This window comes from Hypanus sabinus, chromosome 8, assembly GCF_030144855.1.
Source record: "Hypanus sabinus isolate sHypSab1 chromosome 8, sHypSab1.hap1, whole genome shotgun sequence".
NCBI lineage: Eukaryota > Metazoa > Chordata > Chondrichthyes > Myliobatiformes > Dasyatidae > Hypanus > Hypanus sabinus.
The window spans coordinates 45,530,731-45,550,167 of NC_082713.1; the positions used below are offsets into that span (position 1 = coordinate 45,530,731).

Genomic DNA, 19,437 nt, shown 5'->3' on the forward strand with positions numbered 1-19,437 from the left:
GGGTGTCCACTAAGAGGGTCTCACCCTCAGATACTTCCCCCAGGCCGTACCACCACTGGCTCTCGTTTGAATTCGGTACCGGCCCAACGCTGCTACCCACGTCCGCACAAGCAGCTCGAAACTTTGGGTGCATCGACAATGCCTCCAAACAGCTCTCACCAGCCTTCTCCTGGCAGGCCCCCAAGCCCACCAGCAGGGTGTTGGTTACCTCCAGAATCGCAACGCTGCTCATCTCAACAGTGTCTGGACATGTCAGCATTAATGATTCACGAGCCTCAGTCACTCCCACACTGGCCTCCACAAACTCCATTTTCACTGACCAATAACCGTCGTCTGGATAATCACTGGCACTGGTACCTCAAATCTGTAGTGCCCTCAATCTTGTCAAGGGTAAATGCTTCAAATACTGGTTATAAAACAAACTGTACAGCAACTTGACCGGTGCCCCGGTGTCGAGGATGGCTTTAGCGTGGCTTCCATCCATCCGTAACAACACCTGAGTGCATGGTCCCTCTAAGCCTTCAAGAATAGAGTCTGTTCCTTTCGGGAGTTCCTTGGTACATTGCTGGGAACGTGCTCCACCAGAGACCCCAAGCCGTTCCCCCAGTGGGCCTCCCCTAAGTCCCGACACCTCTCAGATCAGCTGAACAACTGAGGGAGGATCTGATCCCTTTGACAGATCCCCCAGCACCGCAAGCAATTTATCTGCCCCCCTTGCCAAAGAAGATACCCTGAAAACTTTCCACCAGTCTCCTGCCACAGATATGGTAAGCCCCCCCAGCTGCGGCATTTGACTTCCAGACTAGAAGTCTTCTGGCCGCCATTTGATCCCCTCCGAACTCCTCGACTGGTAGCTCAGGACCACCCGAAGTGATCAACCAAGCACGTCTGTCCTCGTCTCCTCTCCTCGCTGAACCTCCTGGCCTCGGACCCCCGCTTGGGGTCCAATCCATCGCCCAGTTTACAGCATCACGTCCTCTCTCTCTCACCCCCTCGCGCTGACTCCCCAAATCCCTGCCAACAATAGCTTACAGACCCAGAAGAGAGAATAGCATTAATCCCAATTGGTTAACAAATGAATATAATTCTCATTATCAGCAACTCTAAACCCAAACAAACTGTGAGAGAAAGCAATTAGCATAACAAAGAACCATTCCTACTTTTAACAAAACAAAGAAGCCATTTTGATTAACATATGCAGTAACAGAAAAAAGAAGAAACCCCCTCACACTGATAAGAAACCCCCTCACACTGATAAGAAACCCCCTCACACTGATAAGAAACCCCCTCACACTGATAAGAAACCCCCTTACATAATCTATCTGAGGCCTTCTGCAGACCCCTAGCTTCCTCAACACTATCTGCCCTTCCACCAGGAAATCAAGCAACACACACAAAATGCTGGTGGAACGCAGCAGGCCAGGCAGCATCTATAGGAAGAAGTACAATCAGTGTTTCAGGCAGAGACCTTTTGTCAGGACTAACTGAAAGAAACGATAGCAAGAGATTTGAGGGGGGAGATCTGAAATGATAGGAGAAGACAGGAGGGGGAGGGATGAAGCTAAGAGCTGGAAAGTTGATTGGCAAAAGGAATACACAGCTGGAGAAGGGAAAGGATTACACAGCTCCCCCTCCCCTTCCCACTTGCAAATCTCTTACTATCTCATCTTTCAGTTAGCCCTGACGAGAGGTCTTGGCCCGAAATGTCGACTGTACTTCTCCCTATAGATGCTGCCTGGCCTGATGTGTTCCCCCAGCATTTTGTGTGTGTTGTTGCCCTTCCACTGATCTGCATATCATTTGCAAACATCGTCCAGATCATTAGCATATAACGTGAATAGTGGACCAGTGTGGTTCCACACTGACCTGTGTGGAACACCACTAGTCACCAGCGGCCAATCAAAAAAAAAGCCCATGCCAGTATCTTTCCTGTGATTTTACCATAGGCTGTCATCTGTTTAGCTGCCTTATGTGTGGTACTTTGTCAAAGGCTTGCTGAAAATCCAAATAAGCAACACCCACTGACTCTCCTTTGTCTATCCTACCTGTTATTTCCTCAAAGAATTCAAACAGATTTGTTAGGCAAGATTCCCCCTGAAGGAAACCATGCTGTATTCAGACTATTTTAGCATGTGCCTCAAGTACCCTGAAAATTCATCCTTTGTAATGGACTCCAACATCTGGCCTATAACTTCCTGTTATTTGTCTCACTCTCAAAGAGTGGTGTGGCATTTGCAGATCTCCAGTCCTCCAGAACTTTCCAAAATCTATCACAGTCACTACTGTACCTTCACAATCTCTTCAGCGACCTCTTTCCAAGCCCTGGGATGTAGTACATCTGGTGCAGGTGACTTATCTATCTTCAAACTTTTCTGCTTCTCAAGCACCTTTTTAGTAATAGCAAATGCACACACCTTCTGCCCCCTTCACTCAAATTTCTGGCATATCGCTGGTGTCTTCCACAGTTTAGACTGGTGCAAATAATTAAGTTCATCCCCCATTGCTATCTCTCCAGTGTCATTGTCCAGCAGTCTGATACCCACTCTCATCTCTCTTTTACTCTTTATATATCTGAAAAACCTTTGGTATTCTCTTTTGTATTATTGGCTAGATTACCATATTGTATCTTTTCTCTCTATGGCTTACTTAGTTGATTATTAAAAGCTTCTTAATCTTCTAGCTTCTCACTGATTTTCACTATATTGTGTGCCCTCTCTTGCTTTTGTACTGCCTTTGACTTCCCTCATCATCCATGGGTGCCTTATGCTCTTCCACCTCCTCTATGTAGGCCGTCTCATCATTGTTGATGATGAGCCCCACTACTGTCTTGTCATTGGTGAACTTGACAATGTGATTGCTCAGGTGTTTGGTCGTGCAGTCAGGTGTGAGTAGGGTGTACAGCAATGGGCTTAGCACACTTAGGGCACTTGTGTTCAGGGTGTTGAGGAGCGGTTATACACTTGACTATCTGAAGTCAGGCTAACTGAACTATAATTTGCTGTCTTTTGCGTCTGTCCTTTCTTGAAGAGTGGAATGTCATTTATGATTTTGCAGACCTCCAGAACTATTCTAGGATCTAGTCATTCTTGCAAGATTGTTACTAATGCTTCCACAAACTCTTCATCTACTTCTTTCAGAACCTTGAGGTACTGTCCATCTGGTTCATATAACTTACCTATCTTTGACCTTTCAACTTCCCAAGCACCTTATCTTTTATCAATAAGTACTACAATCACTTCTGCCCCCTACACTCCTGAATTTCTGCAATACCGTTAGTGTCTTTCGGTGTGTCTTTTTGTTATATACTATTCATTCTCATTTGCTTTCATGCTGTCCTTGACTTCCCATGCCAGCCAAGCTCATCTCAGCCTCACTTTAGAATGTGTCGCCTTTAGGATGATCTGGTTCTGCGTCTTCTGAAATACTCCCAGATACTCCAGCCATTGCTGCTCTGCTGTCATCCCTGCTAGTGTCCCCTTCCAATCAACTTCAGCCAGCTCTTCTCTCATGCCTCTGTGGTTACCTTTACTCAGCTGTAATCCTGATACATTTGATTTTAGCTTCTCTCTCTTAAACTGCAGGGTGAATTATATTATGATCACTGTCTCCTAAGGTTTCCTTTACGTTAAGCTACCTATCTGGTTCATTGTACAGCACCTAGTCCTGAATTCCCTTTTCCCAAGCGGGCTTGGCCACAAGCTGTTTTAAAAATTAATTTCATAGCCATTTTATAAATTACTTCTCTTGGGATTCAGAATCAACCTGTTTTTCCGAATTTACCTGCACATTGAAATCCCCCATGGCCATAATAAAATTTCCCTTTTTATAATTTTACAATTCCTGTTGTACTTTCTGGCTACTATTTGGAGGCATGTATATAACTCCTATCTTTTTTTCCCCTTGTAGTTTCTCATCTCTGCCCACAAGGATTCTACATATTCTGACTCTGTCTCTTCTTTCTAAGGATTTTATTTCTTGTTTTTAACCTAAAGTCCACTCTGCACACCTGCCTGTCCTTTTGATATGATGTGTAACCTTGGATGTTACCTCCCAGTTATAATCTTTTTTCAACCAGAAATTGAATCAGAATAGTCTGAGATATGGACATTGGAGGTTGGGGGGGGGGGGGGGGGGCGGGGGAGAACACAAAATTGGAAACATCTAAATGCAGGATAAAAATATTGTCAAATGTTTTGAAGGTGACAGGGCTAGCAGATATATTGAATAAGAAAGATATCTAAAATACTTGGCTGTGTATCTTGGAGCTTTAAATGCAAAAATATGCAAGTTATTCCTTGTCCCTAGATACCATTGGCTGATCCTCAACACTGCTTACAATTTTGGACACATTTGTGAAAGGGTGTTGGCCTTGGAGAAGACAGAATATCTCACCAGGATGATGACAAGAATAAGGGACTTAATTTGTGTGGACAGGTTGGATATGGACAGTACTGAGAAATCTGTTTCCTCTGACAAATAGGTTGATGACAAAGTAATTGGCAAAATAATTTGGAAAATAGAGAAAAAGTTTTTCATGTAAAGGGTGGTCAAGATCCGGAACAGATGATCTAAAAAGGCAACTTGACAGTAAGATTCCTTAAGGACTTCCAAACGGCAATGGGAAACGTAGCTAAATAATTTACAGGGTTTTATTTTTTTAAAAAGAGCATGGGTACACTTTAAATTGACACTTCTTTTGAAGAACCTGTGTAAGTGTGACAGGACAAATGGCCATTTCCTACGTTGAAATTTTTTATAATGTATATTTTGAAAAGACTTTTGAAAATAAATTAGCATTTAAAATTCAGAATTTAAATATAAGACTTCCTTTCACAAGAATCTGGTTTTTAAAAATCAATCTCGTAATAAGACACCTGCATTGCTTACACAACAAGTTCTGCAGATGCTGCTTTGGATTTCCAGCATGCCCAAAACAAGGAGGAACTCAGCAGGTCAGGCAGCATCCGTGGAAATTAACCGACAGTCAATATTTCGGGCTGAAATCCTTCTTCAGGACTGGAAAGGAAGGGTGAAATGCCAGAATAAAAAGGTGGGGGGGTGAGGTGGTGGTAGAAGGATAGCTAGAAGGTGAAGGCAGGTGGGTCGGAAAGGTAAAGAGCTGGAAATGAAAGAATCTGATAGCAGAGGAGTTTTATTATCTCTTTGCATTGTTTCATGATCTCCTACTATGTGGCCCCAAGGTCTAACTCTCACTGTAGTAAATTTTGTTATTAATCAAGCTGTGCTTTACTCTGATCTCTGTTATAAATCATGCTGCGTCCTAAAGTTGTTAATTGTAATCCCTGCTGCATGATAATGTTCTTGATTTCAACTTGATATATTACTTTTATTTCTCATGCTGTTTGAGGTTCTTGCCATTAACTTAGAGCATTACAAGGTTTTGAATTGTAATATTCTTCAATATAATACTGAGGAGTCATTGCAGATTTTGGATATGGATATACAAACCCCATTTCCAGAAAAGTTGGGATATTTTCCAAAATGCAATGAAAACAAAAATCTGTGATATGTTAATTCACGTGAACCTTTATTTAACTGACAAAAGTACAAAGAAAAGATTTTCAATGGTTTTACTGACCAACTTAATTGTATTTTGTAAATATACACAAATTTAGAATTTGATGGCTGCAATACACTCAACAAAAGTTAGGACAGAGTTAAAATAAGATTGAAAAGTGCACAGAATATTCAAGTAACACCGGTTTGGGAGACTCCACATTAAGCAGGCTAATTGGTAGCAGGTGAGGTATCATGACCGGGTATAAAAGTAGCATCCATCAAAGGCTCAGTCTTTGCAAGCAAGGATGGGTCGTGGCTCACCCCTTTGTGCCAAAATTCGAGACAGAATTGTTAAGTCAGTTCAAAAGGAACATTTCCCAACGCAAGATTGCAGAGAATTTAGGTCTTTCCACATCTGCAGTACATAATATTGTGAAAAGATTCAGAGACGTCTCAGTGCATAAAGGGCAAGGTCGGAAACCGCTGTTGAGTGCACGTGATCTTTGAGCCCTCAGGCGGCACTGCCTAAGAAACCATCATACTACTGTGACAATTATAGCCAGCTGAGCTCGGGAGTACTTCGGAAAACCATTGTCACTTAACACAGTCTGTCGCTGCATCCAGAAATGCAACTTGAAACTGTATTACGCAAGGAGGAAGCCATACATCAACTCTATGCAGAAACACCGGTGAGTTCTCTGGGCCCAAGCTCATCTCAGATGGACCGAAAGACTGTGAAACCGTGTGCTGTGGTCAGATGAGTCCACATTTCAGCTAGTTTTTGGAAAAAACGGGCGTTGAGTTCTCTGTGCCAAAGATGAAAACCACCATCCTGCTTGTTATCAGCAAGAGGTGCCAAAGCCAGCATCTGTGATGGTATGGGGGTGCATCAGTGCCCACGGCATGGGAGAGTTGCATGTATGTGAAGGTACCATTGACTCTGACGCGTATATTAGGATTTTAGAGAGACATATGTTGCCATCAAGGCGACGTCTCTTCCCGAGACGTCCATGCTTATTTCAGCAGGACAATGGCAGACCACGTTCTGCATGGGCTACAACAGTGTGGCTTTGTAGACACAGAGTGCGTGTGCTTGACTGGCCTGCTGCCAGTCCAGATCTATCTCCTATTGAAAATGTATGGCGCATCATGAAGAGGAGAATCAGACAACGGAGACCACGGACTGTTGAGCAGCTGAAGTCTTATATCACGCAAGAATGGACAAAATTTCCAATTGCAAATCTACTATAATTAGTATCCTCAGTTCCAAAACGATTAAAAAGTGTTATTAAAAGGAAAGGTGATGTAATACAATGGTAAACATGCCTGTGTCCCAACTTTTGCTGAGTGTGTTGCAGCCATCAAATTCTAAATTTGTGAATATTTACAAAACACAATTAAGTTGGTCAGTAAAACTATTGAAAATCTTTTCTTTGTACTTTTGTAGTTAAATAAAGGTTCATGTGAATTAACAAATCACAGATTTTTGTTTTTATTGCATTTTGGAAAATATCCCAACTTTTCTGGAAATGGGGTTTGTATTTCAAAGTACTCTGAGAAGAACAATGCCCAGGCCATTGATGAAGATGCTGACAGACTGCTGATGAACCCAATATGAACTGCTGGTCACTTGCAGTGTGTATGTCAATGCATCCTGAAATTCCAGGCCTGTGTGCTGCTACACAGTAATCATGAATGTGTTGAACATCAAATGTGTACCGTCACCCTGTATTTACTATTGAGCACCATAAGTTATGGAGCTCAGAAGTCAGATTCATTTTCAGCAGCGGAACATCTATTGATGCTCCAGTTAAGGGAACTCTGTGTTACGGCCAAGTGGATTATGAAAGTCCACTCTTACAGAATTCACAAACAACTGTTGAAAAATTTGACAAATGGAACAAAACAAGGTGGGCTTTCAGGGAATTTGTTGGACAACAATGCAGATAACCTGGCTTTGTATTATGGGAAATCATGATATGGCCTGTTTTCTATAAGAGCAACACCCCTTCACCCCCTCACGCAATCCTGTAAAGTGGGGGTCTCCTATATTTGATTGGAGCTACTAATCTTAATTCTGTGAAGTTTTAATTATCACTGGTTTAATGAGTTTTTAAATGAATTTATTATTTTTAAGAACTCTTTTACAGATATTGGGAAACAGTTAACGGCTAGGGCCTGGCCTTTGGTTGCACAGCCTGAGCAGTAATCTATGTTTCATTGAACAACTGTGGCAACAAGGTCACAGCATTTGGAAGCTCTGGATCTGCAAAAGCTTGCAAGGCTTTTTACAGGGGGTGACAAATGGTCCATTCATTAAGTTTTCCACTGGGACTTCATTCTGTGGAAACTCCCTGTGACATTTGGCTGCATCTCTTTCCAAAATGCTTTGTTGGCTGTAGAACTCGGGGATGTTGAGCGATTATGAAATCTCCCATACGCAGTTTTCCTGCTAGTTGCAGATTGAGGACACAACAAGGATTCAGCTGGTGAATATTTGAACATGTTCATTGTGATGTCTTGAATATTGTCACACATTGCAGCTATGTTTTGAATACTTTGCATCCAGAAAGCTGATGATTGGTATGCTTAGAGATGGAAACGTTGTTTTGGAGGGAGCAGTTAATATAATGAAGCCTTGTCTGGCCACAGATGTTTATCATCTACTAGGAAACTATTTTTTTTTTTGTTTTGTTGGGTCTTTGTGCCCTTGCACACCAATCACAAAGTTAAAACCAGGTACAGCAAGAATTTCAGATGATGATTTGTATGTTGGCCTTAATTGGAGCAAAAGTAAAGCTCTAAGCAGGGCTGTAGTCAGATTGCATCGGGAATATTGTCTGCCTGCCTCGGAGAAGATACAGAGAGCTAATTCATTGAAAATTCAGCAGATTAAATTCCTATGGTGATTAGAGCTTGTAGATGCTAGAATCTGGAGCAAAACAAACAAACTTCAGGAGGGATTCAGGAGATCAGGTAAAAGTGTGGAGGGAAGTGGACAGCTGACATTTTGGGTGGAGGTCCTCTGTCTGGATGATGAAGGTCTTGACCCAAAATGGTTAGTTTGCTCTTGTATTCCAGGGTGACAAGTATATTATATGAGGGAAAAGTGAATCCGGTTAATAATGAGAGATGATCTCACTGAAGCGTACAGAAATTCTTCCATTGTTTAACAGGATAGTTGCAGTGAAGTTGTTTCTATTGGTTAAGGTGTCATGAATGAGGAGGCCTTAAAATAGGACAATGGGTTTAAAATAAGAGATAGTGAAGTTCCAAGCTACAGGGTTAGAGTGGAGAACCAAGGCTTTGGATAGAGGGGCAGAGGCTAGGCTGAGGTTTCTGTCAAGTTTCTCCTTGTTTATTATTGTAGGGCAGCACCGTAAAGATCATGTTTTTTGATTTCTCAAGTGCCTTCAATACCATACAGCCTTCATTGCTGGGCAAAAAGCTCATTCAATGCAGGTTGGCACTTGCAGTGTATCCTGGATAATGGCCTAGCTAACTGGCAGACCACAGTTTGCGCAGCTTCAGGGCTGAGTGCTAGACATTGCTAAAAGCAGCAGTGGTGCTCCACAGGGGACTGTAGTGGCTTCCTTCCTGTTTACCCTGTATACCTCAGACTTTAGATACAGCACTGAGCATGTCATCTGCAGAATTTCTCTGATGACAGAACAATAGTTGGGTGTGTAAATGGAGAATGAATGCAGGGCCCTGGTGGAAGACTTTGTCAAATGGTGCAACCTGAATCATCTGCATCTCAACATCAGTAAGACAAAAGAGATGGTGACGGACTTTAGGAAGACTAAGCCTGCACTGCTCCCTGTTACTATTGATGGTGAGGACATGAATGTGGTGAGGACCTACAAGTATCTGGGGGCGCACCTGGATGACAGACTTGAGTGGAGCTCCAACACAGAGGCTGTGTACAAGAGGGCCAGAGTCACCTCTGCTTCCTGAGGTCCTTTGGAGTATGCAGGCCTCTCTTTCACATGTTCTACCTGTCTGTTGACACCATCTAAACACCGACGTGCTGGGGCAATGGCATCAACATGGGTGATGCCAAGAGGCTCAACAAACTGATTAGAAAGTCTGGCTCTGTTACAGTAGTCAAACTAGACACAGAGGCTGTGGGTAGAACAAAGGACCCTACAGAAAAAACCTGCCAATTCAGAACAATGTTTCTCATCCTCTGCATGCCACCGTGTTTGAACCAAAGAGAACTTTTAGACTAAGACAACTGCGCTGCACCACAGAGCGCTATATGAAGTCATACTTGTCCTTGGCCATTAGGCTTTATAATGAGTCGACCTTTAGCCGGGGGAGTGATGACCTCTTCCTGTTAGAATGTTTGAGATAATTTTTTTAATTCTTTCTTATTTCTCTTCTAATATTTGTGTATCTGTGCTCTTGTAATGTTACTGTGACACTGTAATTTCCTTTGGGATCAATAAGGTATCCAACTATTGCATAGGTAGAGCAGTGGGAATGGGTCTCAGGGCAATGCCTGTGCTCCTCTTGTACAATGTGGGAAGTCTAGGAGATCTCCAGCGTTCCTGATGACTATACCTGTGAGAAGTGTATCTGGTTGCAGCTCGTTACCAACTACCTTAACGAACTGAAGTTGGATAATCTGCAGATCATTCAGGAGAATGAGAGGTTGATAGACAAGCTCTGATGGGATGCAGCCACACCTAAGTGCAGAAGGCAGGTAGCCATCAGGAGAGGGAAATGGAATAGGTAGACTGTGCAAAGTACCCCTGTGGCAGTTCCCCTAAATAATAATGATATTGTTTTGGATACTATGGGAGGGGGGGGATGATGATGATGTGGAATGGCCTACCAGGGAAAAGCTGCAACACCCTGGGCTCTGGTACTGAGTCTGGCCCTAAATGGAAGGGAGTGAAGAGAAGAACAGTGATGTTAGGGGAACAGAGAGGAGAGTTTGTGGACATGAAAGAGACTCCCAGATGGCATGTTGCCTCCCAGGTGCCAGGGTCAAGGAGATCTTGGGTTGGGTCCACAGCATTAAGGGAAGGAGGAGCATCCCAGAAGTCATGGTATATATTGGTACCAGTGACATAGTTAGGAAAAGAGTGAATATAGGGAGCTAGGAAACAAGCTAAAAAACAGAAGTTCAAGGGGAGTAATTTTTGGATTGTTGTCTGTGCACATGCCAGTGAGAGGAAGAATAGGATGATATTGAAAATGAATTTGTGGTTGAAGAATGGGTGTAGGAGGCAGGGTTTCATATTTGTGGATCTCTTCTGCTGAAGCTATGGCCATTAAAAAGGGATGGGTTACATATGAACTTGAGGTATCAATGTACTTGCGGGTGGGTTTGCTAGAGCAATTGATTTGGTAGGAGGATGAGAATCGGAGTAATAGGTTAGCAGATGGGGCAGTTGGTGTACAGATAGGTTCAATATGTCAGTAAGAAATGGATGGGGCATAAATGCAGTATGTTGGATAGATTGAATTGTGTTTACTGCAAGAAGTATCAGGAACAAGGATGATGAGCTTAGAGCATGGATCAGTATGTGGAACTACAATTTTGTAGCTATTACAGAGACTTAGATGTCACAAGGCCAGGAATGGCTGCTGGATAATCCTGGGTTTAGATTTTTCATAGGAGACAGGGGTGGGGTGGGGTTGCATTTCTGAGACAGTGACCACAACTCCTGACCTTTAGCATAACCTTGGACACTATTAGGAATAGATGGTATTGAAAAGTATTTAAGTGGTGGAAGGCTAATTATGATGCTGTTAGGCAGGAACTTGAGAGCATAAATTGGGAACGGGGAAATTTACAACAGGAACATAGAAATGTGGAGGTTGTTTAGGAAGCACTTGCATGGGGTTCTGGATAGCTTTGTCCAGATAAGGTAAGAAAAGGTTGATAGTGTGTAGAAACCATGGTTGACAAGAGAAGTGTAAAGAGAAAGAAGGAAGCATACTTAATGTTTAGGATGTAAAGGTAAGTCAAGGCTCCAAAGACGTGCAAGGTAGCCTTTAGAATAGACTTTGGAGAAGCTAGAGGGAGACATAAGAACACCTTGGCTGGGTAAATTAAGGAAAACCCCAGGGGAACACTGGAATAAGTTGCAGAATTGGTGTATGGAAAGACCTGCAAGGATTCCCCTCCCAATTTATGTTTATACATATGTGATGAACCAGAGGGTGACTAGATTGAAGGTGGGACTAATCATGGGTATTTAAGAGGCTCTTAGGTGGGCACATGGATGATAGAAAATGGAAGCATGTGGGAGGGAAGGGTTACTCTTTAGTTTTGGTGAACTGTATGATTCTGTGGATATCTGTCTCAACTGGTTGCCCTTGTGTCTCTCGGTCAAAAAGTTCCAGGTTCAGGGCCCTGCTCAGGGACTTGGAACGCAAAATGTCAGCTGACACTATGGTGCATTTCTTGGCTAGAACTTCAATGAGTTATGAAACAGAGGTCCTGCTTCCATCTGTGTCAACCAGGCATAACAAATACCACAAGACAAAGAACTACACCAACCTTTTTCCTGGTGTTTTTTTTTGCCAACAGATTAATCATTCAACACAAAACTCTCCTTGTCATTAACAAATTGCTCTTTGTGGGAAATTATTGTGTACAAGTTGACTGACTAATTTCTGGATTACCACAGAGGCTATGAAATGCTCTTGTATGTCATGAAGTTGTGGAAGTTACCATACGAATGCATGTGCTTTTACTTTCTAAAAAGGACTGTTCATGTAACAGCTAGCAAAAAATGCATTTAATACACTGTTTCCCTGGCAGCTCATAAAATTAATTCATAAATATAAACAAATGTAAGCAAATATAAGCAGTGAGGTAAGTTAAAGCTATATTAAGGCTGACCAAGTTTAGAAAGCTGATATCAGTGAGGAGGGTTATTAATATAAAGAGAAAGAAGGAATTATATTTTGCATTAATGGGATGGACTGCACACTGGAATAAGTTGCAGAATTGGTGTATGAAAAGACCTGCAAGGATTCCCCTCCCAATTTGTGTTTAATTCCAGCTATTGAGATCCTCTGAAAATCCCCTGAATTCCTTAATTTGCCTTCCCTGCCCGCAGCATGTAAATCAGTAAACTAAGTGTATCAGATGTTGTCCCTCCCTCTTCAGCCAGTGTAGACTGCTGATGGCTGTAGAAAAGCTAACTGATTGTTCCGATTCCCTACGAGGAAAGTTGCAAATATTTCTACAGCTTTTTGAAATAACAAGTATGTTACCGAGGTGCCTGAGTGAGTGAAAGAAATCTGTATGGATATGTGCACACACTCATATCGTCTGATCATGGCTGCAGAGTTTGATTCTTTAGGACATTATGTATCCGTTACCACAAAATGGATTTTATGAAATGACAAAATTATGTAGTGGTGACCAGCATCTTCCCCCCCCCCCCCCACCCCCCAACACAGTTCCTTTCATTTGCTTCTAATGAATGAAGCTTCTCACTGGAGCATAATCATAAGCTGATGTATACTATTTGGGCATTGATTAAGTCAGGATTGGGGAATTAGAATTAATGCTCGATTAACCAAAGTACTCCGATCAATGTGGTGAAGACCAATATCCTGTTCCTTTCCAGTTTCTGTTTATCCTAATTATGGACACTGGACAGGATACTAATATCCTTCAAAGGAGGAAATATGCCATCATTACCCAGTCTTTAGACCCACACCACATGTGGTTAATTTTCAAATGCCTTTGAAATGGCACCAAGTCTACAACATTTAAACAGAAGGAATTAAACCAGATGGAGAGCACCTAGAATCAACAGACACAACAAAGTTGCTCCCAGCCCAGTTAAATTTGCAAGCTGGTGATTAAATTTGGAGAGCTGCCTAACAATCTAGTCAAGTAATAGTGCAACATGAGATGATGTATTCATAAAAGTATAAGTTATAGACATTCCTAGGGAATACCTTGTCCCATCATGTGGTAGACAAGCCAGAGGGAGTAGCTCTTGGAATGCTTAATATTGACTTCATATTTCAGAAGGCCTCATGGCATCAGGTCAAACATGGGTAAGAAAACTGCCTGGTTACCATGCTGATGCCTGGAACTGCAGACACGCCAAGTGGGATAATCTCAGATCTGGCTACTCAAAACTAGGCATCTATCAGGCAGTACCTGCAGAGGTCATTGCAAACTGTAACCTCATGGCTCAGTGTATCCCTAACTCTGACTCAAGTGACATGCTGAAGGGCATGCTGATTTGATGAGATGCCATTTCAACAAAGCTGCAACAGAGACCATTACACATATCCAACGTTGCACTATTGCCCAGAAAATGAACAGGCATGCAATGGATGGAGCTAAGCCATCTCCCAATCAAAAGATAAGATCAAAGTTTTACCACGTGGTCGAGAATGGTGGCATGCAGTAAAGCAGTAAATGGGAGGGACAAGGTTCAAAGAGCATGCCCAAATGAATGCTGCAGACAAGATTGCAACATTCTGTGAGAAGTGCCAAACAGGTAATGCATTTCTAGTTGCTCCTGAGGTCTCCATAAACACTGTTGCCTGTTTCAAGCCAAATGGATTCACTGCACATGATACTGAGCACTAAATACAGCAAAGGCCATAAAACCAAGAAGCATTCCAGCTGTGGTGCAAAAGAGCACTTCAGAACTGATTGTTCCACATACAACACTGATTTCTACCCAATATTGTGGAAACTTGCCCTGATATTTCTTATTAACAAAAAAGGACAATTCCAATTCATCTAATTACAACTCAGTCAATCTGCTATCATTCATCGGCTAAGTAGTAGAAGTAATTGTTTGACATTACCGGGTGGCACTCCTTCACTGATAACGATGGACAACATATTTTTTCGAAGTGTTGCTTCCTCAGGAATTTTTTTCCTGGTTATGATAGACGGCTTGAAGCTGAACGCAAGTATAATTTCAGACTACTTGTATCACTTAGAATTTGGAAAATCATAAAATTTACTTTTATTGAATATAATTCATTTAATTGTATAATGATGCTGCTGCTTTTTAGTAGTTCAACTAAGCTAAAAATGTTTTGTTGATGATTTTCATTTGTACTCACTTTCTGAGGCTTCTCACATAAGAGAAAAATGCACAAAATGCTAGAGGAATTCAACAGGTCAGGCAGCATCTATGGAAATTAATAAACATTCAACATTTTGGGCAGAGACCCTTCCTCAGGACTATCACCTAACTAGACCTCCTTCCCCTACCCACAGCTTTTTATTCTGGCACCTTCCCCCTTCCCTTCCAGTCCTGCCCCAGTACTGGAATCTCTATCAAAGATTCAGTTTTATTTATCACATGTACACAGAAACATGCAGTGAAATCTGTCATTTTCATGAACAAACAAAGGCAACCTGAGAATGTACTGAGAGCAACCCACAAGTGTCGCTACACATTCTGGCGTCAACATAGCTTGCCCACGATGCTCGGAAGAACAACACAGAACACAACACAACAGCAGCAAAACAAGCCCCTTTCATGTCTCCCATCCACCCACCCACACACACAGATAGTCCTCCAACTCCAGGACAGGCCTCCGGGCTTCCCACCTCCATGCTTGGGCCATTGTCTAACTACTTTATGTTCAGTGACGTTACCATCACCAAATGTCCAACAACAATACCCTTTGGGTCACTGCTGACCGGAAACTCAGTTGTATCAGCTGTGTAATATTGAGGCTATAAGAGCACATCAGATACCTGGTATTCTGCACCTGACACTACAGGGTCTTTCCCCTGTGAATAGGGAGCAGTGTGCTCTCAACATTCACTTCCTCCATCAGCACAGCTCAGCAGCTGAAAGTCTGCGTCAGTTTCAAAGTCTGCCCAGGTCTGCTTTGACAGCTCCTGCCAAAGCTGCAGCCTCCACTTCCAAGTCCAAAGACCACTGCAGCCTGTGGGTTGCTTTTCCGTCCTCGTTTGGAAATGTACGGCGAGTCATTCATCGCCAGCCCACCGATGTGCTGGAGCCCTCTGTCAATAGCACTGTGGAAGTACCTTCACCAAAAGTAATTCAGTCGTTCAAGAAGGTGGCATACCACTTCTCGGCCATGTGGAGGTGGACAGTAAACTGTCAACAAAGGCCACATTTTGAAAACAAGTAAAACAATAAAGCTGGCACTGATGTTTCTACTTGGGGGAATTAGCTGCTGCAGGCTGGCATCTGTAATATTGTTCCAACATCATGAAAATATTTTAACTGTGGTTGACTTTCTTATCTTTTGGCAATGACTCAGCTGCCTTCAATATAGAGTTAATTGAATTTAGGAGCAAAGTCCCAGTGAGGAGACTGTAGTTTTTAAATATTCTGCCCTCTGGCCCAACAAGTTCAAGTTGCCTCTGTTCTACTACAAAGACATACGTGATTCATTCTTTTTTTTTCATTTAATGCAGAGTACAGTCGCTTTGAGTCCAAAATCCATGACCTTAGGGAACAGATGATGAACAGCAGTATGAGTTCTGGATCTGGCTCCCTGCGGACTAGTGAAAAACGATCACTTTATGTCCGGTAAGTTCTGTGTACAGTGAAGGTAGTTAATTTCCCTTGGATATACTTGAAGGATCCCAATGGATAATGCTCTTAGTAACCACTAATCAATAAAAGCACTAGCTGATCATTTATCTTGTAGATTTGTGTTGCTGCTAGCATTGAATGCTATGCATTGTCATAATAATAGGCCTATTTGGGAGCCTATTTTATAAAGATGGTAAGACTTTATTAAATGGGGAATTTTTTTTCCTATGAATTCTCAGTTATTTTATGTGCCTGTGTTATCATTTGTGTCATGAAATAAAATCTAGCTATAAATCATTGAGGTATTGATAAATGTATTTGTAACATGGCTTTAGTCAAATTACTTAACTATTTTAACTATTAGAACTTCCCATTACGAGATTCAACTGAAGAAATTTGAGGTCTATAAGAGCAGTTTTAGTGTTTAATAGACACATACAGGCTAAAGTTAAAAAAAATCAATCTTTAATTACCCAATTAGGTGTTTAGAAGGTCAATTCCATTGTTTTATGTACCTGCCAAAATAATTTGATAACTACCCAACTCATTTGTTCCCAAGGCCAATGTCCAAGGTTGAGCCAGGTTTTTGAGGACTGACTTCTCAAGTTTCTGAGCTTATCTTCTAATCCTATATTTTCTGAATTCTGCCAACCTCTGTGACAACACTCATCTTTGGGACTGTCTCAATTCATTGTAAATGTTCAATAACATAGAAATGCGCAAGTAGACTAAATGAGTGTAGTTGTAGTAGGATAACTTTCTCCCAGTTTCTGTCTAATCCAGTAACATTTTGTTCTATTTTTTGTACCTTTATCAAGCATCTCTTCAAAATAATTAACTCATTGTTATAACAAATTTTATATTTTAATTATCACTCTAGTAAAATTTATTCTCATTTTACTCTAGTAAAATGAATTCCTATTTGCCTTTGAGTATTTAGGGTCCCTATTTTGTTTACCAGTGCATTGGTATCATCTTCACTTTCTGTACTACATCAAGTTTTTGATCATGTTAATTTTTATTATGTCAAACTTCTTTTGGAGAAGAGGCCCAGTTATTCATTCCTTTCCCAAAAGGTGTAACTTCTCAGGTTTGGTGTTATTCCTTGTATTTTCCTGGTATTTTTTGCAATTTATTTTTACATAATATTATACTTTATAATCTATCTATTCATAGTCTAACCATAGTAAATTTAATCTGACATAATTGTTTTTCGGTATTATGAACCTCACTGTTTTGTATGTGACATTACTAGTTTATATTAGCACATTCATCAATTTGTGCATCTAACCACTACTTTTTTCTTTCTTTTCTTTTTCAATCTTTTTATTAAATTTCATATATAAAAAAAAAACAACACAAAATAATGAATAGATTACAGATTCAATAAACTTGAGATTACATTAGTAATAGGATAATAATATCCTATTAAAACATCCATCAACAAAAGGTGCATAAATCAATCAAGTCTATGTAAATATATATGAAAAACAAAAATAATCGTCGAAAAAAGAGAAAAAAAAAAAATTGAAATTATATATGAGAAAAAATATATAATGAAAAAAAATACTAAACTAACACTAACATGGGCAATAATAACACTTTATAAATATATAAAGGTGTCAAGAAAAGAACTCCAGAACTCCATACCTGAACAAGTATAAGTAGAGAAAAGGATCTGAAATAAGCCAAATTAATTCATATGAAAGTGTCGAATAAATGGTCCCCAGGTTTCTTCAAATTTAATTGAAGAATCAAAGATAGTGCTTCTGATTTTTTCCAAACTCAAATAAGAAATAGTTTGGGAGAGCCACTGAAATGTAGTAGGAGGATTTACTTCTTTCCAGTTTTGTAATATAGACCTTCTGGCAATTAATGTTACAAAGGCAATCATTCGTCTGATTGAAGGGGAAAGTTGATTGCCATCTTCATTTGGTATACCGAAAATTGCAGTAATAAAATGGGGTTGTAAATCGATATTCCATACTGAGGAAATGACATCAAAAATGTCCTTCCAATAGTTATGTAAAGTGGGACATGTCCAAAACATGTGAGTCAATGAAGCCACTTCTAAGTGACATCTGTCACATTGAGGATTGATATGCGAATAAAATCGGGCAAGTTTATCTTTAGACATATAAGCTCTATGTACAATTTTAAATTGTATTAAAGCATGTTTAGCACAAATAGAGGAGGAATTAACCATTTGTAAAATTTTTTCCCATTTATCTGTTGATATATTACATCGAAGTTCTTTTTCCCATTCTTGTCTAATTCTATCCGATATTTCTGGCTGTATCTTCATAATCATGTTATAAATAAAAGCTACTAATCCCTTCTGACAAGGATTAAAAGTAGAAATCAAATCTGAAAAATCCGATGGAGTTGAATTAGGAAAAGATGGAAGAATTTTATGTAAGAAATTTCTAATTTGTAAGTATCTAAAAAAATTAGATTTAGGTAATTCAAATTTGTTGGATAGTTGATCAAAGGACATCAAAGTACCTTCAAAAAAAAGATCACGAAAACATTTTATACCTTTCCTTTTCCATATACTAAAAGCTTGATCTGTCAATGAAGGTTTAAAAAAAAAATTACATAAAATAGGGCTGTCCAAAGCAAAGTTTTTCAGATTAAAGAATTTGCGAAATTGAAACCAAATTCGTAGTGTATGTTTAACAACAGGGTTAGATATCTGTTTATTGAATTTGGCTAAATCAATAGGAAGAAAAGAACCAAGAACGGAAAATATAGAATATCCCTTAACCTCACTACATTCCAAATTTACCCACTGTGGGCACACAGGTGAATCCAAATCTAGTTTCCAGTACATTAGGTTACGAATATTATTCGCCCAATAATAAAATCTAAAGTTAGGTAAAGCTAGACCACCATCTTTTTTAGACTTTTGTAATTGCCTTTTGCTTAACCTAGGATTTTTATTTTGCCAAACAAATGAGGAAATCTTTGAATCAATATTATCAAAAAAAGATTTAGGAATAAAAATTGGTAAAGCTTGGAATAAATATAAAAATTTCGGTAAAATCATCATTTTAATAGCATTAATCCGACCAACTAATGATAAAAATAAGGGAGACCATCTAGTAGTAAGTTGCTGAATTTGATAAAGCATAGGTAAAAAATTCAGTCCAAATAAATCTTTATATTTCTTGGTGATTTTTATACCTAAATAGATAAAGTTATCAGTAACAACTTTAAATGGCATCCTATCACTCAATAAAGTTTGCGCGTTTAAAGGGAATAACTCACTCTTATCTAAGTTTAACTTATAACCAGAAAAACTACCAAATTGAGCCAACAAGGATAAAATAGCAGGAATAGACCTACTAGGATTAGAAATATATAACAACAAATCATCAGCATAAAGCGA

General features: G+C 40.3%; 1 protein-coding gene across 3 annotated transcripts in view; it reads left to right on the forward strand.

Annotated features, from left to right (window-relative positions):
* The window catches only part of dlg3 (discs, large homolog 3 (Drosophila)), a 502,957-nt gene that overhangs the window by 410,974 nt on the left and 72,546 nt on the right, over positions 1-19,437 (forward strand). For all 3 annotated transcript variants that reach the window (XM_059977050.1, XM_059977051.1, XM_059977052.1), the window contains one exon: positions 15,926-16,040. In XM_059977050.1, coding sequence (XP_059833033.1) covers positions 15,926-16,040 — 115 coding nt within the window. The remainder of the gene's footprint in view (positions 1-15,925; positions 16,041-19,437) is intronic.